Source organism: Danio rerio, chromosome 21 (genome assembly GCF_052040795.2).
Source record: "Danio rerio strain M-AB ecotype USA chromosome 21, GRCz13ab, whole genome shotgun sequence".
In the NCBI taxonomy this organism is placed as follows: domain Eukaryota; kingdom Metazoa; phylum Chordata; class Actinopteri; order Cypriniformes; family Danionidae; genus Danio; species Danio rerio.
The window spans coordinates 21,578,891-21,605,405 of NC_141041.1; the positions used below are offsets into that span (position 1 = coordinate 21,578,891).

Sequence of the window (26,515 nt, forward strand, 5' to 3'; positions counted from 1 at the left end):
GAAGTAAACTGGGGAAGAGACAATGCTTCTGCTTCTTTGTAATAAACAAAGTGTCAATTCATCCATCCTAGGTTGCCCTCTCTGTAGCAGCTGAATTCTGGGAGCAGGGTGACCTTGAGAGGACCGTTCTTGAGCAACAGCCTATTGTGAGTATCTGTTTTCATGCAAAACTTGTGATGAGCTCCTTACGTAGTAGCAAAGTCCCTTTAAGGCGAGTAATTTACTCAGCGGCCAACTTTGAAACACCTCTCGGGCAATATGCTCGGGCATTCTGTTTGAATGGAGAAACATCAAATTCTCCACAACTGCTTTCCAAGCTTACATTTACATTAAATATTAAGAATCACCAATAAAATTAAACAACTGTCACTTTAGTTTCATTTCTAAACATAAAAATTACACTAAATCAGAGTATTGTCAGTCGATAGCGATCAATGATTGGCTCCTGTACTACTAGGCGGGGCTTTAATCACCATATTGACAGTTACACTTTTCCCCATTCAAAAAGATATGAGTAACATGTCTTGGGTGTTCTATAGTTTTGGTAGTAGTCAGTGAAAGAACTGTCTTAGAAACATTTAGGAAGACTGAATAATCTGACAATCTATCTTTTTCCAGCCCATGATGGACAGAAACAAAGCTGCAGAGCTGCCGAAGCTTCAGTGTGGTTTTATTGACTTCGTCTGTACTTTCGTCTATAAGGTACATCTTTATGATCACTTTTTGTACATTTTTTAGTTGATGTTTTGGCCAATAAGATTAGTTAGCAACCATCCTCTCCTTGTGTATCACAGGAGTTCTCCCGTTTTCATCCTGAAATCAAGCCAATGTTTGATGGTATTCTAAACAATCGGATGCATTGGAAAGAGAGGCAGGAGGAATATGAGGCAAAACTAAAGGCAATGGAAGAGGCAGTCAAAGCCAGACAGGAAGCAGCTGCCAAAAACGGTTTGAACAACATGTCAAGACTATTGAATATTCACTGCATCTGCACTAGACTTGATATAAGACACACAGAAAAGACCTACAACGTAGTAATTTTGTTGATCAATCATGGTCTGTGTCATTGTGTCACCTAGCAGTGGCACCATACAATTGTTACTTTATTGCAGGGGTGTTCAAATTTGGTCCTGGAGGGCTGGTGTCCTGCAGATTTTAGCTCTAACTTTCCTCAACACACCTGCCTGGATGTTTCTAGAAAGCCTAGTAAGAGCTTGAATAGCTAGCCCAGGTTTATTTGATTGGATTGAAACTAAACTTTGCAGAACACCGGCCTTCCAGGACCAAGTTTGGACACCCCTGCAATCAGCTATCTATATGTTGAGTATTGAAATCTCTTTTGAATCATTTTTGATTGTGTACTATGTAATATTTAATAATAATGCTTAAGATGCTCTCCAAATCCTCCACTGATTTTTCAGTCATCTGTATTTAAAGGTATAGTTCACCCAAAATGAAAATTGTCATCATTTTCTAACCCTTGACTTGTTTCAAATCAGTTTTTCGTTCTGTTGAACACAGAAGACAATATATTGAAGAATGCTGGAAACCAGTAATCACTGACTTCCACAGTAGGAAAGCAAATATCAAATCAAATTAAAATCACTTTTATTGTCACATCATCAGCATCACGTGTGCTATGATGAGTGAAAAGCTTAGGTGCAAACAAAAAAAAAACAGAACAAAGTTTTATTGACAGCGATATGTACAATCAATAGGTGTACACATAGTTGTAGGATGTATTGTTTTATTTATGGATTGTTTAAAGTGCTGTGCATGCTACATATTTATGGTGTGCAGTGAGGGGTATGGAAGAGTCTGTGTGAGGTGTGTTAAGTGATCATCAGCTTGATAGTCTGAGGGCATAAACTTTTCTTTAGTCTGCAGAAGCTTTCCTTCAGTCGGAAATTATTATGGAAGTGATTGGCTACCAGTTACCAACATTATTCAGTATAGCTTCTTTTTTTGTTCAACAGAAAAAAGAAACCGGATTTGCACTCAGCAACGCACACAGCATTTTACAATTCTAGGCATAGATTTTTTTTTATCAGGGTATGCACACCAGTGCCGCTCAGCTATGATTCAGGACACTGTTCATACTTCTGTCGCACCACAGAGCACCATCTGCATAGTTTTATATTAAAGGGATATGAAACCCCCTTGTCTAAGAGGGTGTTCTAACACATCTAGTTTAAAAAAAAAGTCAGGAAAGTGGGTGGGTCCAGCTTTGTTTAGGTTGGAGTGTCTACTGTAGTGGCGAAAGAGGAAAGGGTTTGCATGAAAAGTGGAGTTTCACACGCTGAATTTCACAAAGGCAAAACAAACCTAGATGCAGGAGAGAAAGGCAGTGACTTTGTTTACATTGATCAATTACCAAATCTGTAGTCAGGACAATCAACACGAACTGGTACTGATCCTTTTTTTTTAAAGGAGATGAGCAGCAAATCTGGATTTTACCATTTCCAGATCTAAAAAGCTCTTGGCTAAAGAATGTTTCTTACAAACATATTTTTGTTGCGTGTTAGCAGACCACAGTAATCCACAAATTTGGGTTCACACACGAGATGTGCTCTCATCATGGGAAAATGGAAACAAAACCTTCGTTGTGGCAGATTTATAAACGCAACACTGATGACCCATGTCTCCAAACAATTCTTCTTCCACTTGTTTTAATTATGGTTGGCAACACAGCATGGTGTCTCTCTGCCATCTGAACACTGTAACAGGTAAACACAGTCTTCGAAGCTATATCATGCATATTATTGTAGTTGCACATGAATTAATACTGAAAACTCAAAGACGTCACATTGTACCAGCCGGTACAGACATCCAGTCTCCATGCTGAAATTTACACAAGGATCTTATGGCCGTGACGCAGCTTCAAAATTTCTTTTCAAACCGCAAACAACCAATTCTCACTTTTTAGTGAAATACATGTGTCCTAATAGTGATTTTAGCAATGTGGGATACATATATGATTGTCAAAATCTCAAAAAATGCGTTTTGGTGTTTTGTGACCCTTTAAATAACATTGAAATGTGCTCGTCCACGGTGTGTTACTTCCAACTGATATAGGTGCTGCACGGCGCTGAGTGGCGCATCTAATGTGCAACCCCTTTTAGACTGGTTTATAAGAAGTCTAAGGTAAGTAATTGATGACAGGATTTTCATGTTTGGGTAAACTATTAATTTAATCTCATCAAATGATAAGTGAAATCTGACTTCTACTGAGTCAAGTGCAAAGAGAGTCTAAAACCGTAAAAGCTGGTCCACTTTTAACCACTTCCAGAGTTGGTTGAACTTTGATCTGATGGCTTTTGTAGTGCAAGCATGACAAATTTAAAGCAAAGTCTCTCAACGAAATCTAGGGTAGGAAAAGACACATTTGAATGCATGTAAATACCTTGTGATCAGACAGAAAACACATTTTAATACTAGGTGGAAACAGAACCATAATATCCACACCTTTCTACTGCACTGCAAAAAAGTTTTGTTTCTTAGTTTTGTTTTCTAGTCCAAATATCAAAACATTCTTAAATCAAAAAGCATTTTCTAGACAACCAAAAATGTGTTTGTCAGAAATAAATCAAAATTAAGTGTTTAATTTAGGTACAATTTAGTATTTCCTTAAAAGAAGCAGAATAATCTGCTAATGGGGTAGGAAAAATATTCGCTTTGAAATATTTTAATTCATTTTAATATATTATTTCTGAAAACAAGACAATATTTTTTGCTTCTCTAGAAAATGTTTCTTGATTTAAGATTTTTTTATATATTTGGACTAGATACAGGACAACACTCTTACCATTTTTTTTGTAATTAACAAAAACAGTGTTCATATGATATTGGCGGTGTAAGATATAACCCATTTCTCAGATTTGGATTCTTTCTGTTTGAATTTCTTTCCATACAGCTGCAAATTCCAACAGCACCGGCGGATCAGGGTCCAAGACCTGCTCTATCTGTTAGAGAAAAGACAACAGTACAGAGGGCAAGGCATCTCAAGATGCAGCCTGGCCTCCTAAGTATTAAGTCAAACAGGGGGAGATCATCCTTATCCCTAGGATTTGCAAGGATCTGATCAAAGAGTGAGTGGAAAAAACCATATCAATGCTCTCAGCAAGTCACAAGACCACCTACTTACTAAAACATTGTTGGATCTTGCCTTGCAGTTAGTATTACTCTTCAATTGTCTTTCCTTTTGGTCATAGTGTTTGTTTTAAGCAGTTTCATTGAGCGATAGACGGTTTCAATAATGACGATGCATTTTAAATGTACTACAGAAGTGAATGTTTTTCATTTAGTCCCTTACTGGACATTGCCTGATACTTGATATCAACCAGGTCCACAACAAGTTGATGTACAATCATGTGCAGAATGTTATTGTAATTTAAGGAACTTGTGGTAATAAGAAACGGGAATAATTGTGCATTTAGCGTCACCCTTAACTTACATATTTATTCCCTCTAAAAGTGATCACATCATACTGCTGGGATGCTAATGAGCTTTTGTAGGCGCATTAATGTGCAACTGGATATATACCAATGAGCCAAAACAATATGACTGAGTAGATTAGACGTAACCAAACAATCACAATCTTGTAAATCATTGTGTTGGATACAGTAGAGATGGGTAGGAAAAAAAGACCTGAGTAAATTTGACGAGGCTCAAAAAGTGATTGGTATCTGGGTCTCTGAAACGGCAAGATTTGTAGGTTGCTTTTAGTCAGCGTTAAGTGAAAATTTACTAAAAAATGTCAGAGGAAAGACAACACTAAAATTAGCAACAGGATGTTGGGCAGCTAAGCTCATCAATGACAACAAACAATATCCTGTATGGTCCAAGCCAACAAAAGGTCTACTGTGCCACAAGTTGGGGTAGCATGGTGGCACAGTGGGTAGTTCTGTCGCCTCAGCAAGAAGGTCACTAATTCGATTCACGGCTGGGCCAGTTGGCATTTCTGTGTGGAGTTTTTGCATGTTCTCCCCATGTTCACATGGGTTTCCTCCGGGAGCTCCGGTTTCCCCCACAGTCCAAACACATACGCTACAGCTGAATTGGGTAAGCTAAATTGCCCGTAGTGGTTGAGTGTATGTCCTAGTCCTCCAGGTTGGGGTTGTGTTTTGGGCTAATGACCCACCTTATAAAATATTAGAAGTTACAAAACACCAACATGGTGCAGCTAAATATAAACTTTGATTTAAACGGCCCTGGGAGTGAGTAAGGAAGTGACACAAGTTACACAAAATGTAATAGTTGTTAAAGGAGGAGTGTGTCACAACATAAAATGTAATTCAGCAGCTCTGTCCACTCATGAAAGCACCTAACATAAATATATGAGTGTCGGAACTGGAATTGGAGAAGTTTTGGAGAAGCTTGCTTGACCAATTAAGCTCTCTGCACTTTAAGGTTGGCTATCTAGATGTACACTATTTACTTGGGGGAGTGATAGGATGTAAATTTGATATGCTACCTAAATAAATATTGTTGCAGACTGGGTATATCTATTGATGTCAATGGCATCCTTTTTGAAAGTGGACTCTTTCAGCAGGTTAATATACCCTGTCACATTTTACACATTGTCCATGAATGGTTTGAAGAACATAAAGAGATCAATGTGTTGCTTTGGCCTCCAAATTCCCGAAATCTCAAACCAACTGAGCATCTGTGGGATGTGCTGGACCTACAAGTGCAAGCCACAATGCTTCCACATTAAAACCTACAAGAACTGAAGGACCTCTGTGGGTCTTGTAGCCATGCCTCAGCATGATGGTGCTTACTAGGCAGGTGGTCATACTGTTTTGGCTCATCTGTGTAGATGTATAAAACTAGCTCTAAAGTATTTTTTCATGTCTTCACTTAAGCTGACAGGTAATGTGCGCTATTGTCCTTCAGACTTATTTACTACATCAAGTGCTGTCATGGGTGTGTTTTACTGAGCGGTGTCCCATTTCTCAGTGTCTCTGCTGTTGGGACATGCGTTCACAGAGAAAACTAATTCCAGTGGCCTTGATACCATTCATCTGTCCAGTTCTCAGCCGACCTGTCATCGCAGTCTCTGTTTAAATCCATTATGTTTTTCAGATTTGGGCTTTTGTTTTGTCTTATGTCGGACTTTTATAGGATTCAACTGATTGTCTGTAAAGCATCTTAAAAAGATCTAATTATGTAAATATACTTAAATGATACATTTTACTAGTTTAAAGTGAAACACTATTAAGGTGTTTTCTAGTGCACATAATGAATTCTACATGCTTATTATATAAAGCTGCTGCTTGTGTTTCACAAATAAAAGTAGTGAAGGATCAGACTGTAGCAAGAAAATGTTGAAATCATCATGTCAGATCTGACAGCAAGGGCCTAGAAATAAAACTTGTTTTGACAAAAATGTGATTTACTTGCAGAGCAAGTTTAATCATTTGGCAAGAATTTGATTATTTATTTGATCATCAAATATGACTACGTCAAACCATCAAAAATACCTCAAATTGGGTGATTCCAATTTAATTGGTAAAAAATGTAAAGCTTCACTTTGTATGCTCAATACCATGACAATTAAAGCATTTATTTTGTATGAAGTTTGTGGGGTTTTGTTGTTGTTATTTACTGTACATGATAGTACTTTGACTATTAAACCAAATGCTGTTCCAATTTTTGATTAATTAAATAAGCAATATGCAATTTTCACAATAATACTCAGAAACACGTTGGCTCAGTGGCTATCACTGTGGCCTCCCAGCAAGAAAGTCTGTGTGGATTTAGAATGTTCTCCCCATGTTGGCGTAGGTTTCCTCCGGTTTCTTACAGTCCAAACACATGCGCTATAGGTGAACTGATGAACTAAATTGGCCGTAGTGTATGAATATGTGTGTGAATAAGTGTGTATGGATGTTTCCCAATACTGGATTGCAGCTGGAAGGGCATCCGCTGTGTAAAACATTTGCTGGATAAGTTGGTGGATCATTTAATTTGGTGGACCCCTGATAAATAAAAGGGACTAAGCTGTAGAAAAAATAAATAAAGGAATGAATGAAGAAAGTATAGTTGGGCACCAAATAAACTTATCAGAATTTGTGAAGAATCGCACAAATGCTGGAAGTTCACCTTTGGCATCATAAAAAGAAATGACATTTTAAAAATAATTAAGGAATCTAGCTATTTAAAATATTAAGTATATATTTAAACATTACTGTATTTTGATCTTGATGAGCTTAACGTTTAAAGACAATCCATTTCCAACCACAAAACTTGAAGTGGTAGTAAATAAAAGCTCACAATAGTAATACGAGACTCTTTAAAACTACAAAGGATTTGATTCTCTTCACACATCTGCTCAATGACTCACTCAATAAGCCTCTTATCCCATGGGAACTATCAGCAGTTTCCACCCTTCCCTTCCTAGATGACATCCACAAAGGTTATCGGAAAAGCTACACAATCAATTTCCCTATAAATCCACTAATGATAAAAGAATGGAGGGAGGTGAGTGAATAATTGAACAGTAACATTTGTGGGTGATCTATCACTATTTGTCCTGCTTGTTTATTTAGTGAAGTGTAGCACCTCATTTAAGCAGCGGTAAAGCATTTGTGCAAAATCAGCACCTGTAGTGTATTGGCTTGACCTAAATCCTGGGATTTATGTTAAACCGTGGGTTATACAACCGTCCTCCCTCTATATACACACGTCACTACGACAGTAAGGAAAAGACAAAACAGTCTTCAACACATACAGAATTATTTACTTCTGTCAGATGTACACAAATGTAATCAAATCAAATGTTTTTTTAGAAAATGAATGGAGAAGTGGTGCATATAATCTGAATTAAATGGTAAATAAAAGAAAAAGAAATGATATATTTTTAACTTCTGTCTTTATTGAAAAATAGAATTAGGTTCATTGTGGTTCATCTCATTTAGTGCTGGAATGGATACATCGTGGGGATTTACTTCAAAATGGTGTCAGAGTTTGCTGTGAAGATAAAAAGAGATATTAAGATATTTTAATATTTATGTTTCAAGAAACACTGTATTACTACAAAAATGTGATTTTGGCCACGCAAGCATACACATTGAAATTTGATGTATTATAAACTGAGCTTATTTTTCTTAATATTAATAGCATTTCATTGGATTTTTTCTTTATATAGAACACACTTTTTATCATAACTTTGATAATATGATACATTTTTTATTATGTTTAATTTTAGTCATATTATTTTTAGTTGTATTATTATTAGTTATTTTTTTCTGTAGAGTATAACGTATGTCATTTTTTTTTCTCCAGAGCAAATAAATGACAAATATTTTAACACAGATTTTACAAAAGACAAAAAATAAAATGCCATTCAGTGTAACAATTCATATACCAAATGATTTAACTTTTACAGGGTGTTTGCGGGGTCTTAAAAAGTATTTAAAGTTGATAAATCAATGTAGAGAAATTTAAGGCCCTTAAAGTATTAAAAAGTCTTAAATGCTATTTTGCAATGTATTAAATTTTGTATAATTTTTGATTATGCAATGCATGCTAAAGTTAGCCTGAATTAAATCTGTGAACATCAGGATGCTGTTTAGTTTATGAAATCAACTAGATTTGACATCATGCTTCTTTGTTTACTGTAGTTAGCAAGGCGCCAACCTGCTGAATAAGCTAGATTTAATAGATTCATATTCAGTATATGAATAATGTTTTAGTTTTGGATTAATTTCTTACATTAATATTTAGTAAATATACTGTAAGTTAAAATCTTGCCAGTGTTCCCTGTTGAAAAATGGTTATAAGGTCTTAAAATATATGGAAAGTCTTAAAAAGGTCTTAAAAGGTATTAAATTTCACTTTTTGGTTCCTGTATATACTCTGTCTTAAATCTTTAAGCTTTACCATAATCATTCAAACCACTAGGTTTTACTCATTTAAAATATATGAATTAATATTTATTAATATATAAATTACTAAACTCCCTCAAGGGGTTCCAAAACTTCTTGAGTTTCTTTCTTCTGCTGAACACTAAAAGAAGAAATTTTGAAGAAAGCTGGAAGTCTGCAACCATTGACTTGCAGAGTAGAAAGAACAAACACTACGGAAGTCAATGATTACAGGTTTCCATCTTTCTTCAAAATATCTTCTTTTGTGTTTAACAGAAGAAAGAAAGCCAAACAGGTCTAAAACATACGGAGGCCCGGAAGGGATGTGATGGTAGGGAAAAAACAGGGTGGGAGAAAGAAAAAAAAAGTGATAGGAATTTTTTTTTAGTTTTTGCGTTCTTTCGCAAAGATTGCGTTCGCTCGCAAAATCGTTTACAACAAACACTTCCTGTTCACTTCATACATTTCAACCCTCCTGTTTTTGCTGGGTTTCTCCCTTATTTTACCGTTTTATTTATATTTTAAAAGCATGCTGAAATGAACATAAAAATGTGTGCATTCAATTTCTTTCCGTTAAAGCTGCGCGTCGATTATCGCCCTGATAACTGATCCCAGATTAGCTTCTGTATACGCCATTTAAAGAGGAGCTAAAGTGCAGGGGTCCGTTCTTCGTACGTGGATTACTCAGTTAGCTGGATTTGGATGTTGACGATTTGACACGATCCAGGATTGTTTCGTTCTTCAAAGCTGATCCGAGAGTTGTTGTCATAGCAACAGTTCTGCTAGGTCAAACCTGATTGGGAGCAGGTTCAATTCATATAAACAGGATTAGATCGGCTCAGTTCAAGTAAAGATAATAGAGAAAGTATGTTCCCAATTCTGATATTTTCTTACAGTAGTAGTTATACACTTGGGAAAATAGTAAATATTTTTAACTATATATAAAGTAAAATTATTAATAAAATAAATAAAGTTAAATATATTAATAAAACGTATGCAATCTGCACCCCCGAAATGAAAGTACAAAGACTGCCACCTGGTGGTGCAAAGTAAAAAAAAACTTATTGATATTAACTTTTTAGATCGCTTTAGTACAATTTGTGAATGATAATAGAAATGTACAATATGTGACTTTAAAAAAAAGAAATAATACATTAATGCAGTCATAAACCTGTTTTGATAGTTAAAATGCCAGTGATTATGCTTCACAAAAGTTGCAGATGCCTTTACCAATATCAAAATGCTTTTGTAAACATCCAGTTATTCTTTACAGCTATTAAAAAAAACGGCTACTATAATAAAGAAAATCTTTTCTAAATGTAGAACTAAATACACTGATTTGCATTGAAATACATGATGAATACTCTTGACACATGAAAGTGTAAAGCCTGCAGCTCACAACAAATGTGGAAGGTTATTGCGTGTCATATTTAACAAGCCGTTTACTGCTAATTTGATGTAATTTTGCTCACATGGATAATTGAATATTAATCAGATGATGTCATTACGCTGCTGTGCCGTCAGCCAATCGTTGCATTGCTGATCATGATTTCGAGGATCGATAGATCTGTCCTTCACAACACACGCAGCGATCTCAGATCATGTTATCCAGACATTCTAATCTGATTCACGAACTCGTTTGAAGAACCAAATTAGCTAGAGATCAGTTATCAAGATGAACAGATCCAGGATCTGCCAAATCATCTTAGATCATTTAAGCGAGATACGAAGAACGGACCCCAGGACACTTTAGGATTCGAGTGTGTGTTTAAACAGACAAAACACTTAATAAGATGTAAACATGTCTGTCCTGGCTGTTTTATTTTAAACAACTAATTTTCTCTTAAATGAGCACAAACAGTTACTAAAGTAATGGAATGCTTTCATTAGCCTATAGATCTGTGCATTCTTACAGTGACACATCTGTTATCAAATAAAACGAGATTCATTTGCTGTTCTTCACTTGTTTGATAACAGAGGTGTCACTTTAAATGAAGTATACATAAGCTGATCTAGGATCAGTTTATCATACGGAGCGCATCCGTCAGTTTGCGCTTATACATGCATTCGCTGATTCAGGGGTTGCATATAAATGGCGACGATCGATGCTCAGATTTATTGGAATGAATGTGAATGCAGATACTTTTATCAATTTCAGCATGCTTTCAAGATTAAAAATATATGAGAAATATGGGAAAATACTTATGATAGGATGATAGCAGGACAGACTGGTAAAATCTGGGAGAATACTGGTAAATAAGGGAAAGTTGACATGTATGAAGTTTACCGGAAGGGTTTGTGGAAAAACATCTTTGCGAGATAACATAATCTTTGCAAGGGAACGCAAAAACTTAAATATATATATATATATATATATATATATATATATATATATATATATATTATATCACTGTTTTTGTTTTTCCCCCACCCAGTTTTATTTTCTTCCACCCATTTTTACCCCACCATCATGTCCCTTCAGGGTAGAAACACGTAAAAGATAAACGATGACAGAATTTGACAAAACTACCCTTTAATATACGTTCAAGTGGGTTTAAATGCACTCTTACACTAAATGTCTCTGTTAAGATGATGGAAAAAGTTAACCAATATAAGACTTTTTTTTTTTAATCTGACACATTAAAACCAGATTCTGAAACGACAAACCTTCAGAAAGCTGTTTGTAAATGCGCTCTTGTTCTTCCCTCAGCTTCTTCTCTTCCTCCTCAATCCTCCTCTCTTCAGCAGCAATGGGCTTCAGGTAATCTGGTGAGCAGTTTGATTGAAAAACATCATAAGACAATTTAACCATGCAAGAAATCAAGACACCCCAATGAAGTATATATTTTTGTAATGATATAAACACCTACCATATCTTTGCTTCCCATAAATCAACCCAATGAGCAAGGCAGACCATCTTGCAGTCTGAAATCAGAGATAGAAGCCTGATTTTTGGGTTTTTCAAAGACTTCATTAAGCACTCAGCGTTTGATAATTAGATCTTTACTGAACAATGATTCAAATGAATCCACAGCATGAAGAAATAGGCTAACGTTACAATGTGATACAATTATAGTTACTGAACACTGGCAAGCAAATTACAGCTCTATTGTAGATATTTGACGACATTTAGGTGTGCCATTATGAAATAGAAAAGTCAATTATTTGAAGCACCGCGTTTTCATATGTCGATTTTATAATAATAGTAAGCTTACGCTGTATGAACTTAAATAAATTCAGAAATGGCAGTGGACATCTATACATTTTCACCGCTAAGTAAAAAATAATAATAAAGAGTCGACATAAAATGGTTAATTTATTCGCTGGTTTCTTAGTTAGCAATAACGCTACTGACCTTGTAGTGTTATGGATAAGCGGCTAACAGGCTAAGCTAACGTTAGCACGCTCATTAAAGCTAGCACCGCTATTTTCTGAGGATGAACGGAGGTCGCTGATAGAGACTGACTTAAATAAACGTGTTTCTTAACATGAATAAAACTGAGGGTCATGTGCCTAATGTAAGCTGTACCTTGATAAGAGGGGAGACCTGTACAGGAGGAACCATGTTTGAATCGGTCTCTTCAGGCAGAAAGAAGTCAATGCGGCGCTGTCAGTCTGTTGTCCCTGCTCTCGCCTTTGATTTCAGCGTCTTCACTGTTAGCACACTACATAAGCATCTGATTTTCTTACTTTTATTTTTATAACTGTAAATAGACTCAAATAATTCTAGAGTGTGGTCAACTTTTTTTGGTATGAATTAGGAGTAAAAATTTGGATAATAAATAATATGAATAATATTTGGCTATTACATTTTAAATAGCCCATATAAAAATAAAAATAGTTCATACAGTAGCTTCATTAAAGAGTATTTGAAGAGTTCATATGCAAAAACCTCTGAGTGCCATATGAACATTTTCTTCTAATAACTTTTCTCAAGTTATTTTCATTGCTTTTATTATGAAATAACTGAACAAACATATAGGAGGCTATAAGAAAAATGCTCATTGTTGAAGAAAATTCCAGATGTTTTTGCATCTGAACTTTTCATTTATGTATTTATTTATTAATAATTCATGCATTTATTTATTTACTTACTAAGCCTACTTATTTGGCATATGGTTTATTCATTCATTCATTCATCTTCTTGTCGGCTTAGTCCCTTTATTGATCCGGGGTCGCCACAGCGGAATGAACTGCCAACTTATCAAGCAAGTTTTTTCGCCCTTCCAGCCGCAACCCATCTCTGGGAAACATCCACACACACACTCACACACTACGGACAATTTAGCCTCCCCAATTCACCTGTACCGCATGTTTTTGGACTGTGGGGGAAACCGGAGCACCCGGAGGAAACCCACGCGAAGGCAGGGAGAACATGCAAACTCCACACAGAAGCGCCAACTGAGCCGAGGTTCGAACCAGCGACCTTCTTGCTGAGAGGCAACAGCACTACCTACTGTGCCACTGCCTCGCCTCATATGGTTTATTATTACTGTTTATTTTTAAAATGTTATTGTTTAACCTTTTACTTTGTATTGTTTCTCCTAGGTTGCTAGCGGTAAATAATGCATTAAAACTACATTCTCTTAGTTAAGAGAAATTATTTATGCCAATAATAATAATAATAATAATAATGTTATTCATATTTTTTATCGTTCACTATTTAAAAAGTGTCTTTTAGCAGCTTAAATAGATCTAAAGACGGTGTGACAGTTAGGCTTCTTTAAAGTATGGTGTAAATATATTAAAAGTAAAAATATTTAGTACACACTTAAATAATACAGTGTTTCTTATAAGTGTTTTAGTATTTAGTGTTTTAGTTGTTTGGACCTGTTAATATTATCATAATTAGTATTAACCCCTTAATTTTTGTTATTTACTTAGTCCTACATTTATTCATTCATTCATTTGTTTTCGGCTAAGTGCCTCTATTAATCAGGGGTCGCCACAACGGAATGAACCTCTAACTTATCCAGCACATGTTTTACGCAGCGGATGCCTTTCCAGCTGCAACCCACCCCTGGGAAACACCCATACACTCTCATTCACACGCATACGTACGGACAATTTAGCTTACCCAATTTCCCTTGTTTGGACTTTGGGGGGAAACTGGAGCACCTAGAGGAAATCCATGTGAACATGGGGAGAATGTGCAAACTCCGCACAGAAATGCCAACTGACCCAGCCGAGGCTCAAACCAGCAACCTTCTTGCTATGAGGTGACACCGCGCCACCACGCAGCCCATGTATTTTATAACTATTTTAAAAGTATCTTTTAGCAGCTTAATTAAATAGACCTAAACATGGTATGACAATTAGTTTCTTAAAGATATGGTGTAAATATGTAAAAAGTTTAATTATACACACTCAATTAACAATGTTTGTATAAGTGTTTTAGTTGTTATGACCTGTTATTATTATTATAATTATTATTAACTCTTTTTATTATTTCATTTACTCAGTTACTCAATATGAACAAAAAAATTTTTTTGCCTACTTTTTAACCCTCTTGGCAGTTTCCTTAAAGTATTTATTTATTAATCGTAGTATATTAATTAGTCAAAATCATTACTATTATACAAGGACTTCCATCATCATACTTCCTAAACAGACACTTGACATCAGTCTCCAAGTTTGCTTTTAAATCTGCAGACGGACGTCCTGCTTCCTTTTGAATCTATTTCCAGGGGTGACGTCGCCTGTGTAACTGCCAACACAGGTGTCAGTTTCCAAATCCTGCAGGGTTAGAAAGCATGTTGGAATGCTCGCTGGTTAAATTTAAACACCATCGACAGCATGTGAAAGAACTTCCCAAAAAAAAGCTCTGATGTGACATTAAACCATTCACTTCAGTAACTCACGATTATAAACCTTTAAGTGTGTGATCAGTAAACCTTATATCATCCTCCCACATGAACTCTTCCCCTAATAGAAAGGCATGCTAACTCATTACAGCGGCCACTCTAAATAGAACAATGATGTGGTTCACTGGTATTTAACAGATGCATTGCAAAAATACAACCGACTTGTTTTGGAACATGACAGCAAGTGCTCAGTCATAACAGCTCATCGACACATACTGGAATGTTCTGAGGCACCATATAAAAGCACAGAGTCGCGTTCATTGGGACAGAAGCACAGAAGAAGCCAAACAGCTCAACAGCAAACCCGAGAAATCCACTGAAGATGCTTTGCCCGAGCACATTTCAGCCTCATCTGAGCCCATTCATGGACTTCCACTGGCCAGTTCGCAGTCTGTGGCCTGAGACCAGACCTCTGTTCTTTCAGTTCGAGCAAGAAATGATGAGACACATGCAGGAGATGAGGCACAACATGGAGTTCATGGAGCGCCTGCATCAGAGGATTTTCGACGAGATTGACCACGTTTCACCCATGACGACTTTCAAGCCCATTTCATTCCAGCTCGGAAAGGAAGGAAGCCATTATGCATTGACACTAGACACACAAGACTTCTCTCCAGAAGAGCTCGCCGTTAAACAAGTGGGAAGAAAGCTGAGGGTGAGCGGAAAGACGGAGAAGAAGCAAGACGATGGGAAGGGATCCTATTCCTATAGATGCCAGGAATTCAGACAGGAGTTTGACCTTCCCGAAGATGTGAATCCTGAGTCAGTGAGCTGTTCTTTAAACAATGGCCAGTTGCAGATACAAGCACCAAGAGAAGGTAACACTGTGAGCAATGAGAGAGTGATTCCTATTACATACACTCCTGCTGTGAAGAATCCTGCTCTTCAAAACTCAGAGCCGGAGAACCAAGCGGTTGAGGCAGAGGCTGCTGAAAACTGAGCTCAGCCTCTGTTGAATATGTAGCCACAGTGGAACAAATGACTCTGTGAAATGTCCAGATGCAGAACGGATTGTATTCGAATTTGAAAAAGACCATTTTATTGAACTGTAATGACATTTTGATTAATGTATTACGATTCACTGGAAAATAAGTCAAATACTTGTGTTGCACAATATATTTGTTATTGTGAAGTTGCAAATTGGAGATGTTTTTTGTCAGAAAGCTTATTTTGTGTACATTTAATAAACTAACAGTAAAATTTAGTTTTTGTCCTGTGATCATAAATTTTCAGAGAGTGGAATAGAATGGCTTTTAAAAAATAAATAATCATTCTTGTTTTCCAAAGAGGAACAGATTTTAAAATATTACAAGCCTTTAAAAACAGACCTGTTCTGATGTGGCTGATCATTCAGTCATTTATTTTCCTTTGGCTTAGTCTCTTTATTGATCAAGGGTTGGCACAATGGAATGAACCGCCAACTTAAGTTTTACTGAAGCTTTACTTTAGCTGAAGCCCTTTCAGCTGCAACCCAGTACTGGAAAACACCCATACACATTCACACTCACCTATAGTGCATCTCTTTAGACTTTGGATGTCTTTGGAGCACATAGAGGAAACCCATGCCAACAAGGAGAACATGCAAACTCCTTGCTGTGAGGCAACAGTATCCACTGAGTCATCGTGTTTCCTGGATGGAAATTTTTTGTTTATTAAATGCATATTTTTCAGTAAACTTAAAATGTCCTGTTTCTATAGATACAATTATCAATTTTTTTATATTTTTATGTTTTTTATGAATATAATGTATTGTTTTTATTTCATCATATTATTTAATAAGCATAATTGGATTGTAATTATTTCTGTCAGTAAAGTTGTTAAGTCTTTTTGTCCAATTTTCACACACCTCTTTTGTTCAAAACAAAGTTTGTTGGTTTGGTTTGGCTCACGCCTTCAAATACTATATATATATGTATATATATATATATATATATATATATATATATATATATATATATATATATGTGTGTGTGTGTGTGTGTGTGTGTGTGTAATTTGGAAAAATGTCTATAAATAAATCGATAATACTTCCAGAACTCCAGAACAATATACACTAGCTTTACACCAATTAGTTAACTTGTTTGCCATGTTAAAAGAGTTTACATGTTAGAAGAAAATCAACTTCAATCAAAATCAAAATCAAGTTTTTTCAAGATGCCACATCACTGTTCAGTGTCTAGTAGTAAAAAAATGTTGAGATTTAAATTCCTTAAGATATAGGATAACCTTTGACAGATGGGAATGAGCAGGTTAATAATTTTTATTAACTCAACATGATTTCAACAATGGCAAAAACGGCTGGGTAAGTTAATGCCAGCTTCATACATTTAAACTGTTTTTTTTTTTTTTTTCATTTTAGGTTTTAGGTAGGCTCATGTTGGTGGTGGATGAGGAGATTCCCCACAAAGTGTAAAGCGTTTCGAGTGCCCAGAAAAACGCTATATAAATGTAAGGAATTATTATTAGTATTATTATTTAAAGTGCGTGGGTTTAGGAAGATCTCCTAAATTCACAAAAAGATTGGTTTCTGCAGTATGAAAAAGAAAGCAAAGGTCAGTATTTAGGATTTATGGCCTTACATTCACTGTAAAGAATACAGGGTTCCATGTGATTTATTCATGTTGTCCTAACACAAATCGATTAAGTTCACTTAAAGTTAAGTGGATTGAACATAAAACAAATAAGCTGTCCCAAAAATCTAAAAAATTGTGTTGTTTCAGCTCATTTTAAATAAGTTTAAAAAAGCAGCAAACGTTTTTGCGTGTTTGTGACAACATGCATAATTGTCTGTAATATAACTGCAATATTAATTCATATAAAGAGTTCAGTGGATATTAAAATAGAAGTGTGGGATTTTTTCCAGTATTTAAGTAGTTCTGCAATGTGACAAAATATCTTAAAATTATATATAAATATTAAGCGTATGCTAGTTGTATGTAGCAGTATTTGTCACTCTAAATGCTATTTTTAGTTTCTAAATAAAAAATAAAAATAATACATAAATTTTGTATATTTATATTTACAAATTAAACTTAATTTTTCTATGATTTAATGTACCTCACAAATATATATATATAAAATGGATATGAGTAAAAGTGTACTAATTACTCCAGCCCTTCAGGTGGCGGTACTGCTTTCAGACAACACACTCCCGTCCATATTTCAGTTTGAGAGACAAATTTCCTTCCGTCTGTTTCACCCGCCACAAACAAGCAAGTAGTTCGGTCCAGTTATGGTACTTTTAATATGCCGTTTTTGTGTGTAACGAGGTAAAAAGCATATGTTTTGCGTATAGAGTGCCGAGTAAACATGACAGCAGTAATTCACGAGTTGCTGTCCTCCGTTATGGGGGTTTTAGTTGAAAGTGTCGTGTCGGAGTTAAGCAAACATCTCTCTGACTTGACGACTGTTTTATCCGAAGAGTGGAAGCGCAGCAAGGGGAAAGCAATGAACAAAAACAAACTAAAACAGGCCAACCAAGCCAAATCTGTAAGTTCTAGTACAAACGCAGTGTCTCTTTCTCTTCATGAAGAGCTGAGTGCTGGTTGACTGTTGTTTACATTTTAGCTGTAATTACAACTGGAATATAAAGTTTACAGTGCAGAGGATATATCTAAAAGTCAGTATTAAGTTTAATTACATGTTGATTATTTTATTAATAATCCAAATAATCTTGTAACTCTTATCTATTTCATGTTAAGCAGTTGCTGACCAAATGGTGTGCAAGTAAAAAATGTAAACAACTTTTGAATGTCAGTACGTTTTAAAACCTTTAATTTTTTCATTTGATACATGACTGGAGATTATTTTGATATTTAGACACAAATCTTTTTTTGTAAGTGTTGCATATATATGTGTGTATCGTGCAAATGGATGATAATATTGTGTTTTGACAGAAAGATTAAAAGACTTAAAAGTAATTTAAAATTATTCTTATACTAAACCAAATACTACTATAACAAGTATTTTGAAAAGTTGTGCACTTTTAATAATCCAGGCTATCCACGAGGTCTTAAAAAATCTTAAAATTTCTTAAATTTCAAAAACAAAATTATAGGCCCTACAAAGTCTTAAATTTACTTAAATATTTTTTGTTGTAGGGTCTGACATCATGTTAAACGGGTCTTAATTTTCCTTTCTAAGTAAAGCTACCCTATTACAGATAATCCATCTCAAAACTATATTTGTTTTTATTGCAAAGAGATACAAATCACAACAGCTGTTAAACACGTTTACAGCAAAGTCTCCTAATTAATTCCTTAAGCAGGGAAAGTAAACTAAAGCAACACATCCCTTCACATAATCTTCATACAAAAACTATTTACAGATATAACTGGGCCATTAGAAAAAATCCTTAGTATTTAGCTCAGTATAAGTTTAAAAGTTCAAAATGGTCTTAAAAAGTCCTTAAAGAAACATGCAGAAACCCTGATAATTCCAGGTTTTGCTATGGCAAGATTACAGTAATTATGTGAGGAGAAATAGGATAATAATCACCTCCAATAGGAAAATTGTAAAGATTTATTTTTGATTATTATATTATTATATTTTACTTCTTGCAGCAATAGAAAGTTAAAATCAATACTGCTACTAGAAAATACAAAAACAATACTACTGATGATGACAAAACAAACTGACCATATAATTGATGGTGCATAAACATTTTATAATCTCTTTTATTCAAATGAATTTTAGAGAGTTGGTATTTTATAGAATATGTGGCATGTTACATTCTATAATATTCTCTGAATATTAATAATGTATAAATTTTTTTATAAAGCGCCTTTAAAACTAGCATCTCAAGGCACTTTACAGACATAAAATGTGCAGCAGTAAAAGATACAAGGATGAATGCAAAAAATATATAGTAATAAAAAATAATTAAAAGCACATAATATAACAATATTAATTTTAGTTTTGTAGTATATAGTATAGAATGTTTATTCTCTTTAAAAAAGTTTTTCCTGCATAGAGAATTACAAGGTGGCCATCTCCATTACATTTTTTTTTAACCACCTTTGCCTTTTTACAAAAATCAAGCAGGGAGTCATGGCTACAATAGACCCCAACCAATCTCAAGCATTAGTCATGTTTTGAAGTATTTTTTTTTTACTTTTAGCCTTTTTAAATAAGATAATGATTTGCTTAATAAGGATACAAGAATAATGGAACGTGTTTTTTTATTCTCTCTGCCTTATTTTGAGCCAGAAAAAAAACTTTTTAGTCAAGTCAATTTTATTTCTACAGTGCTTTATGTTGTACAGATTGTGTCAAAGCCACTTTACGAGATTGAAAAGGATAAAAAGACATAGCATTTCAGTTGGTGAGAAATATACAGTATATCAAACAGGTAGCAGAGTAGTGGTAGACTGCTGCTGTTTTTCTGGTCAGAATACATTGAAAATGAATAACTTTAGAGTTCTTTAGTAATCAGAAAAATAGAATTATTGCAGATAACCCATTGTGTTTAAATACTCGCATATGTTGTGCATACAAAGCATGCAAGTCAAACATTTTGATGTTTGTAAATTTACTTATTGTTATTAAACTTTTGTATCTGACACAGGAAATAGTATGGGGTTCATGTAGTTAACAATCTCAAATGATCTCTTTTGCCTTTCAGAAGGAGTTTGCTGCATTCATGGAGCTGTTGAGTAAAGCCACGGTAGAGACGATGGTGAAACTGATCCACGATCGCATCTCAGCTCAAGTATTGGAAGTTACAGCAAAGTCTCAACTCTCACAGGAAGACAAGCTAGATGGTATGTTTTCAAGAGCCGCCATTATGCATTAAAAAAGGTCATATTTTGGTTTTGGGGGATCCAACAACAGGCTGATATGTGTGCAAGGTCAAAAAACACTTCCATTGTCTTAAAATTTGCATTTATTTTTACCTAATTATGTCAACGACTCCCATATGATTCGTTCAGCAATACATTTGTTCTCAAACCCCTCCTTAGCGCGATGGTAATCTGCGCTGATTGGTCTGATTACCCAGCCTATTGCGACTTGTCGATTGCATTCAGTGTGAGACAGTTGGTGATATTGACGCCCTTTTTGTGTACATTAGTATACGTAAGGGGGCAAACTTTTCAAGATGGGTGGTCATTTTTAGTGGCCATTTTTAAGTCGGCCATCTTGGATCCAACTTTTGTTTTCCAATAGGAAGAGGGTCATTTGACACATTAAACTTATTGGGAATTTCACAAGAAAAACAATGGTGTGCTCGGTTTTAACATAACTTTATTCTTTCATGAGTTATTTACAAGTTTCTGACCACTTATAAAACGTGTTCAATGTGTTGCCCATTGTGTTGGATTGTCAATGCAATCCTCTTCTTCCACTCTTCACACACTGATAGCAACACCACTGGAGAGATATGCCAACACAGGCTTCCAGTATCCGTAGTTTCGGCTGCTGCACATCTTGTATCTTCACACCATAGACAACAAAGATAGTGGGGCCATTCTTTATCAATGGAAACCTCAAGGTCACTGGATATTTGAAACATGATGATGTGTTTCCCTCTTTATGCACTGAAGCTGGCATGTTCCCTGAGTTTTTCCAGCAAGATGGTGCACCATCACATTATGGGTGTCAGGTCTGAGCATTCCTAGATGAACAGTTTCCTGAAAAGTGTATTGGTGGGCCAGTTGAATGGCCCCCAAATGGGCTGGGCTTGAGTTTCATATCGACGTCATGCCAACGAGACTAAAGATTTGTTACCCTTACGATTCATTCAAACCACTGTGTGTCGACTGTTTTATAGATTAATCAATAGTTTTAAACACGATGCACTTTCAGATTCAAGCCTTAGCTTGATATTTCACTTCCCTTAGAGCTGTGTTAAACACTACATAGAAGGTCATTTTCAAAAACCCATAATAGGGGCTCTTTAGCTTTGTGACTAAATGTTTCAAAAGGACTTAACAATTGGGCACAAGAAATTGTACCGTTTGAAATCTTAATAAAGATAGATTTTATTGAATTATTTATACAATAAAGAGAGTATTATTTACATTTGATCATTCAATTCATGTACCTGAATACTGTTATTCTCTTCAGAAAATCACAATGCACAATTTTTTTCATTTTAAACGTGCTCTATTGTACTTATGTATGCATGTCATTTGGTAATATTTTATTCATGATTCACTCTCTTATAAAATCATCCCAATAAATTAATAAATTCTTTACAAATAGAGCAATTCAAGTCGTCGGGTGAAATTGAATTCAAAATATCTCACAACCAAATATCTCAATGTCAGATTTTTTCACTATTGTGCAGCTCTATTCAGTAGTGTTCATGCATCACATGCATCACACATCCCATGAAAGTGAAAGAGAAAAAAGAAGGGTGGGCTTCAATGAAATCTAAACCTTTAAAATCTCTTTGTATGCGGAAGGAGATGAAATTCTAAAACCAACTAGAATCTTTTTTTCTTTTAAAGTATTAGCTATGCAATCAGTTCTTAGGATATACTCTTGTAAGGTCTTTTAATAATAGTTAGAGCTGCACAATATATCAAATGAGTATCAACATCACGATGTGTGTATCTGCAATAGTCACATTGCAGGTTTAGATTATTTATTAATGATAAAATCAAAAGGTATTATTAAAAATTATTCTTTTTAAATAATCTATACAATTATGACGATCATGTTCAGCAAAACAAAATATAGCAATGTCAGATTTTTCCAATATTGTGCAGCCCTAATAATAGTTCCATAATAGAATTGTTTTAATATCTCATTGTGTTTTGTTGCATTTATTGTAATTTACAAAAATAATTTTTTTTAATCTCATTGTATTTTCACAGAGGGTCAAGCAGCCACATCTGAGCCTGAAAACGGTGTGCTTCTTGAGCCTGAACTGAACAAAGAATATGAAATGGGATCAGAACATCATGAAAACTCTGGACAAGCAGCAAACAATCAGTACCAACAGCTCTCATCCGCACCCACAGACATTCTGGCAGGCGCTTTAGTTTTGAGTGAAAGCCAGCCTTCCACAAGCACAAACGGAGCCACAGAGGGGAGACAGGAGCCTTTCGTTTGCAAGTCCTGTGGAGTGTCTTTCAGTGATGGGGCTCTTTTGAACATTCACAATGCTTTACACAAAGAAAGACCTTTCAATTGTTTAATATGTGGGAATACTTTTAAAATGATGAAATGCTTGATGAAACACCAGAGATTTCACACTACTTCAGATATGAGCATTGAATTCGAAGGCCCCCTGCATGAGGAAGAATTCATTGTGCAGCTGGAAACCTGTGACAGTACATCACTGGAAACACTAGAGGTCACCACTCAAGGTAAGACACCACTTGAAGTGATAGTTCAGCCAAAAATTAACATTATATATATATATACTCTCCATCAAGTGGTTCCAAACCATTATGAATTTCTTCTTTCTACTAAAAAAAAGTTTTAAAGAAAGCTGAAAACCCATAGCCATTAGAACAAATAAATACAATGGAAGTCAATTTTTAAAGATTTCCAGGTGTTGAATTGGTCAGTAATGTTTTAGAATTATTAACATTATTATTATTATTATTATTTATAAATGGTATACATTAGAAAATAGCTGCAAATAAATTAGCAAACAGTTTAGCCTATAAAATTAGCTATGATAAAGAAATTGGATCAAGTTATCAGATCTCATTAACCTTGTCTTCCCTGTGTAGTTTAAACGTTCTGATTAAAGAGCTGATTAAATGAATCTCTTTTTGATTTTTCATTTGATTACATTAAACAACAGAGGTGTCACTTTAAAATGCACAGATATAAAGTGAAAGCATTCAATTGCTTTGCTAACTTTAAACGCTCATTTAAGACAAAATTTGTTGTGTTTAAAAGAAAACCCACCAAGATCAACATGTTTAGATATTATTATTATTATTATGTGTATATGTCTGTTCAAAGTCATACATGCACCAAATCCCAGTTTCGCTTAGGGGCATACCCTGGTGGATCAGCGGTATAGCTTGCATATAGGGAGTATTGGCTCTTTAATGTTTTTCAACCTTCATCGAAAGATTATAAATATGGGAAAATGCCTTTACGGGCTGATAGCTGGATAGAACTGTAAAAAGGAAGGGTTGACTGGTATAGTATTAGACTTGGAAATTTATTTTAATATAAATCTATGAGTCTTAATTATATAAAGTCTTCACTGCAGCTTAATATTACTTACATTTAAAGTTAAATAAATATTAAATGATTATAAAAATGCATACTGACTACAATCTTTTGAACTGTACTGGTATATTAAATTGTATTTCATGTATATCTGTTATGACGGTGTACATCATTTTTATTATTGCTTTCCTTTTTTGTGTTTATGCTTTTCTGTTTTACAACTATTTTGTGACTTTATGTAAACCGTAATATTATAAATATTGGGTGCACTATTAATGACCAATATTTCTCTATAAAACAAACGTTTCAGTTTCTTAACCATACTTTGTGTTCTCCTCACAGATATTCTCCAAAATAACCTGGACGGTGAAGACGTGTCTTGCGCCATCTTGGAAAGCAGTCAGTATGCAGCTGAATCACTCGTACAAACTTTAAACATTACTATCGAGAACACTGATGACAGACAACCCAACGCCACACCTGACATGGACATGATAAAGCAATCCAATGATGGTTTGTTTCGATGCAAAACATGCGGGAAGTGCTTTGAACTGAGATGGAAGTTCATTAATCATGTTCGGGCTCACGTTAAACATTACAAATGCTCCCACTGCGATAAACGCTTCACCATGAGAAGCTGCCTCATCAGACACGCAGCGACACACACTGGAGCTCAGCTCTTCAAATGTGACATATGCTCCAAGTCTTTTGTATTTCAGGCCTCCCTAGAAAAGCACAAGCATCTGCACACTGCAGAAAAGACTGTTACATGCCCAAACTGCCAGAAGGTTTTTCCAGGCACGCGTTCGTTCGGTAGACACCGATGCAGAGCAGTCGAAACGCTCTACAATTGTCCTGTCTGTGACAAACAGTTCAAGATCAAACAGAACATGCTGGATCACCAAACGCTGCACACCGGAGAAAAGCCCTATTGCTGCGAGATTTGTGGTGAGTTTTACAGCTGCGAAAGATATCTGAAAAATCACCAGAAGAGTCACATCGAGAAAACCTACGAATTTTCCTGTGAAATATGCGAGAAGCGGTTTAGCGCTCGCAAACACCTGCAGGCGCATATGCTTGTGCACACGAGGGAAAAGCGATACACATGCGACGTATGCGACAAGAAGTTCGCAACGTCTGGAAATCTCAACAGACACAAAGCCGGTCACACAGGAGTAAAACTTTACGGTTGTCCGATATGCTTAAAGAGGTACACGACTGCGTACGCTCTAAAAATGCACACACACAAACATACTTCAAGCAAACCTTTCCTTTGTGATGTTTGCGGTAAGGGATTTACTAGTTCGGACTACATGAAAAGGCACAAGCGAATCATTCACGCCGGAAGGAGGGATTGTGTGTGTTCCATCTGTAATAAGGCCTTCATATTCCCCAGTTCTCTTAATCAGCACATGCTTGTACATACAGGAGAGAAGCATCATGAAAGACTGATCAGTCCTCTGCTGAAGAAGTTTGCTTGCGATCATTGTCAAAAGAAGTTCTACTCACAAGCCGCACTTACGGTTCACCAAAGGGTTCACACAAAAGAAAAGCCGTATAGTTGTGAGATTTGTGGAAAGAGGTTTGGGTATTCCAGCAGTATTCAGATGCATATGAGAATACATACTGGAGAGAGACCTTTCGGCTGTGATGTTTGCGGCAAGACGTTCAATCAAGCTGTTCACCTGAGGACTCATCAGCGAGTGCACACCGGCCTCAAGTCTTTCAGCTGTGAGAGCTGCGGGAAGAAGTTTGTGGACCATAGAAATCTCAAGCAACATAAATGTAAATACACCATGTAAAAAAAGACCAAAGATTACACTGAATTATTGGGGTGGTTCAGCCTAAATATTTTATTTGCTTTTAATTTATTCACCCATTTAAGATGTAGGTGACTTTTTTTTTTTCAGGAGATAGCTGAAGATTTTGAACTGAGTTTGGTTCTTGGTCATTTATGAAATGCAAGTAAATAAACAAAACATATAGGCAAAAGTAAAATATTATCTGTGGCTACTGATGCTACGTTGAGGTCTTATAAAGAGAACTGATTGATCTGTGTAAGAAAATTACATTACAGCCTTGTCGTTAATCCACAGCTTTTGCAAATGTTAGCTTCCTGCTGTGTAATGACTTTAACAGCTTAAATTTGAGTTTACTGAGGTTGATTTAAATAAGGTTTAGTTTTTTACACAGACTTGATTTTTTTCTGTTCATAAAACTTTAATCAGTGTTTTATTTTGTTCTATTGAAGAATCAAACATACATGTTAGATGGCCTGAGCCTGTATAAATCAACACAAATGCTTTCATTTTTAATGGAGTTACCGTTGAACATTGCATCTCGTTTTCAGGACTGTTTGAAACTGTATTGCATAGCCTTATGATAATATCTGATTATCTGTAGACATATTTGGAAGTTGATTGGATAAGGTTTTGTACATTTCTGTATTTTATTGTTTGGAAATCATTATATTTATATCAAACCATGACTGGGAATCAATGATTGTGCGTAACTGCAATAAAAAAAGACATGAACCACTTCTGCCTTCCTTTCTATAATTGTATAAATTTGGTGATTAAATCATTTTAATTTGACTGCATTAGTGATTAGCATTTATCAACCCTCTCTTGTAAAACACTTTCA

General features: G+C 35.4%; 4 protein-coding genes across 13 annotated transcripts in view; 3 read left to right on the forward strand and 1 right to left on the reverse strand.

Moving 5' to 3' along the window:
- pde6b (phosphodiesterase 6B, cGMP-specific, rod, beta) overlaps positions 1 to 6,578 on the forward strand; it is a 54,218-nt gene extending 47,640 nt beyond the window's left edge. For 6 of the 10 annotated variants that reach the window (XM_087301135.1, XM_087301137.1, XM_087301139.1 and 3 more), the window contains 4 exons: positions 72 to 146; positions 619 to 702; positions 795 to 948; positions 3,914 to 6,578. In XM_087301135.1, the coding sequence (XP_087157261.1) occupies positions 72 to 146; positions 619 to 702; positions 795 to 948; positions 3,914 to 3,969 (369 nt within the window). In that variant the 3' untranslated portion in view covers positions 3,970 to 6,578. Of the gene's footprint in view, positions 1 to 71; positions 147 to 618; positions 703 to 794; positions 1,098 to 1,281; positions 1,478 to 3,913 lie in introns of those variants that run through there. The other 4 variants (XM_087301130.1, XM_087301132.1, XM_087301133.1 and 1 more) reach the window with 4 other exon arrangements.
- A 1,278-nt stretch (positions 6,579 to 7,856) lies between these two features.
- atp5mea (ATP synthase membrane subunit ea) lies at positions 7,857 to 12,532 on the reverse strand. Its single transcript, NM_001172637.2, has 4 exons — positions 12,397 to 12,532; positions 11,738 to 11,792; positions 11,535 to 11,633; positions 7,857 to 7,971 (listed from the first exon to the last, which is right to left on the reverse strand). Exons 1-4 carry the CDS (start codon positions 12,430 to 12,432, stop codon positions 7,946 to 7,948), a joined length of 216 nt encoding a protein of 71 aa, NP_001166108.1. The 5' UTR covers positions 12,433 to 12,532; the 3' UTR covers positions 7,857 to 7,945.
- A 2,466-nt stretch (positions 12,533 to 14,998) lies between these two features.
- Positions 14,999 to 15,935, forward strand: hspb9l (heat shock protein, alpha-crystallin-related, b9-like). The gene has a single exon (NM_001099427.2). It carries the CDS (start codon positions 15,054 to 15,056, stop codon positions 15,669 to 15,671), a length of 618 nt encoding a protein of 205 aa, NP_001092897.2. The 5' UTR covers positions 14,999 to 15,053; the 3' UTR covers positions 15,672 to 15,935.
- A 1,982-nt stretch (positions 15,936 to 17,917) lies between these two features.
- On the forward strand, positions 17,918 to 26,409 carry si:dkey-30k6.5. Its single transcript, XM_087301140.1, has 4 exons — positions 17,918 to 18,220; positions 20,355 to 20,493; positions 22,552 to 23,046; positions 24,215 to 26,409. Exons 1-4 carry the CDS (start codon positions 18,041 to 18,043, stop codon positions 25,672 to 25,674), a joined length of 2,274 nt encoding a protein of 757 aa, XP_087157266.1. The 5' UTR covers positions 17,918 to 18,040; the 3' UTR covers positions 25,675 to 26,409.
- The last annotated feature ends 106 nt before the right edge of the window (positions 26,410 to 26,515 follow it).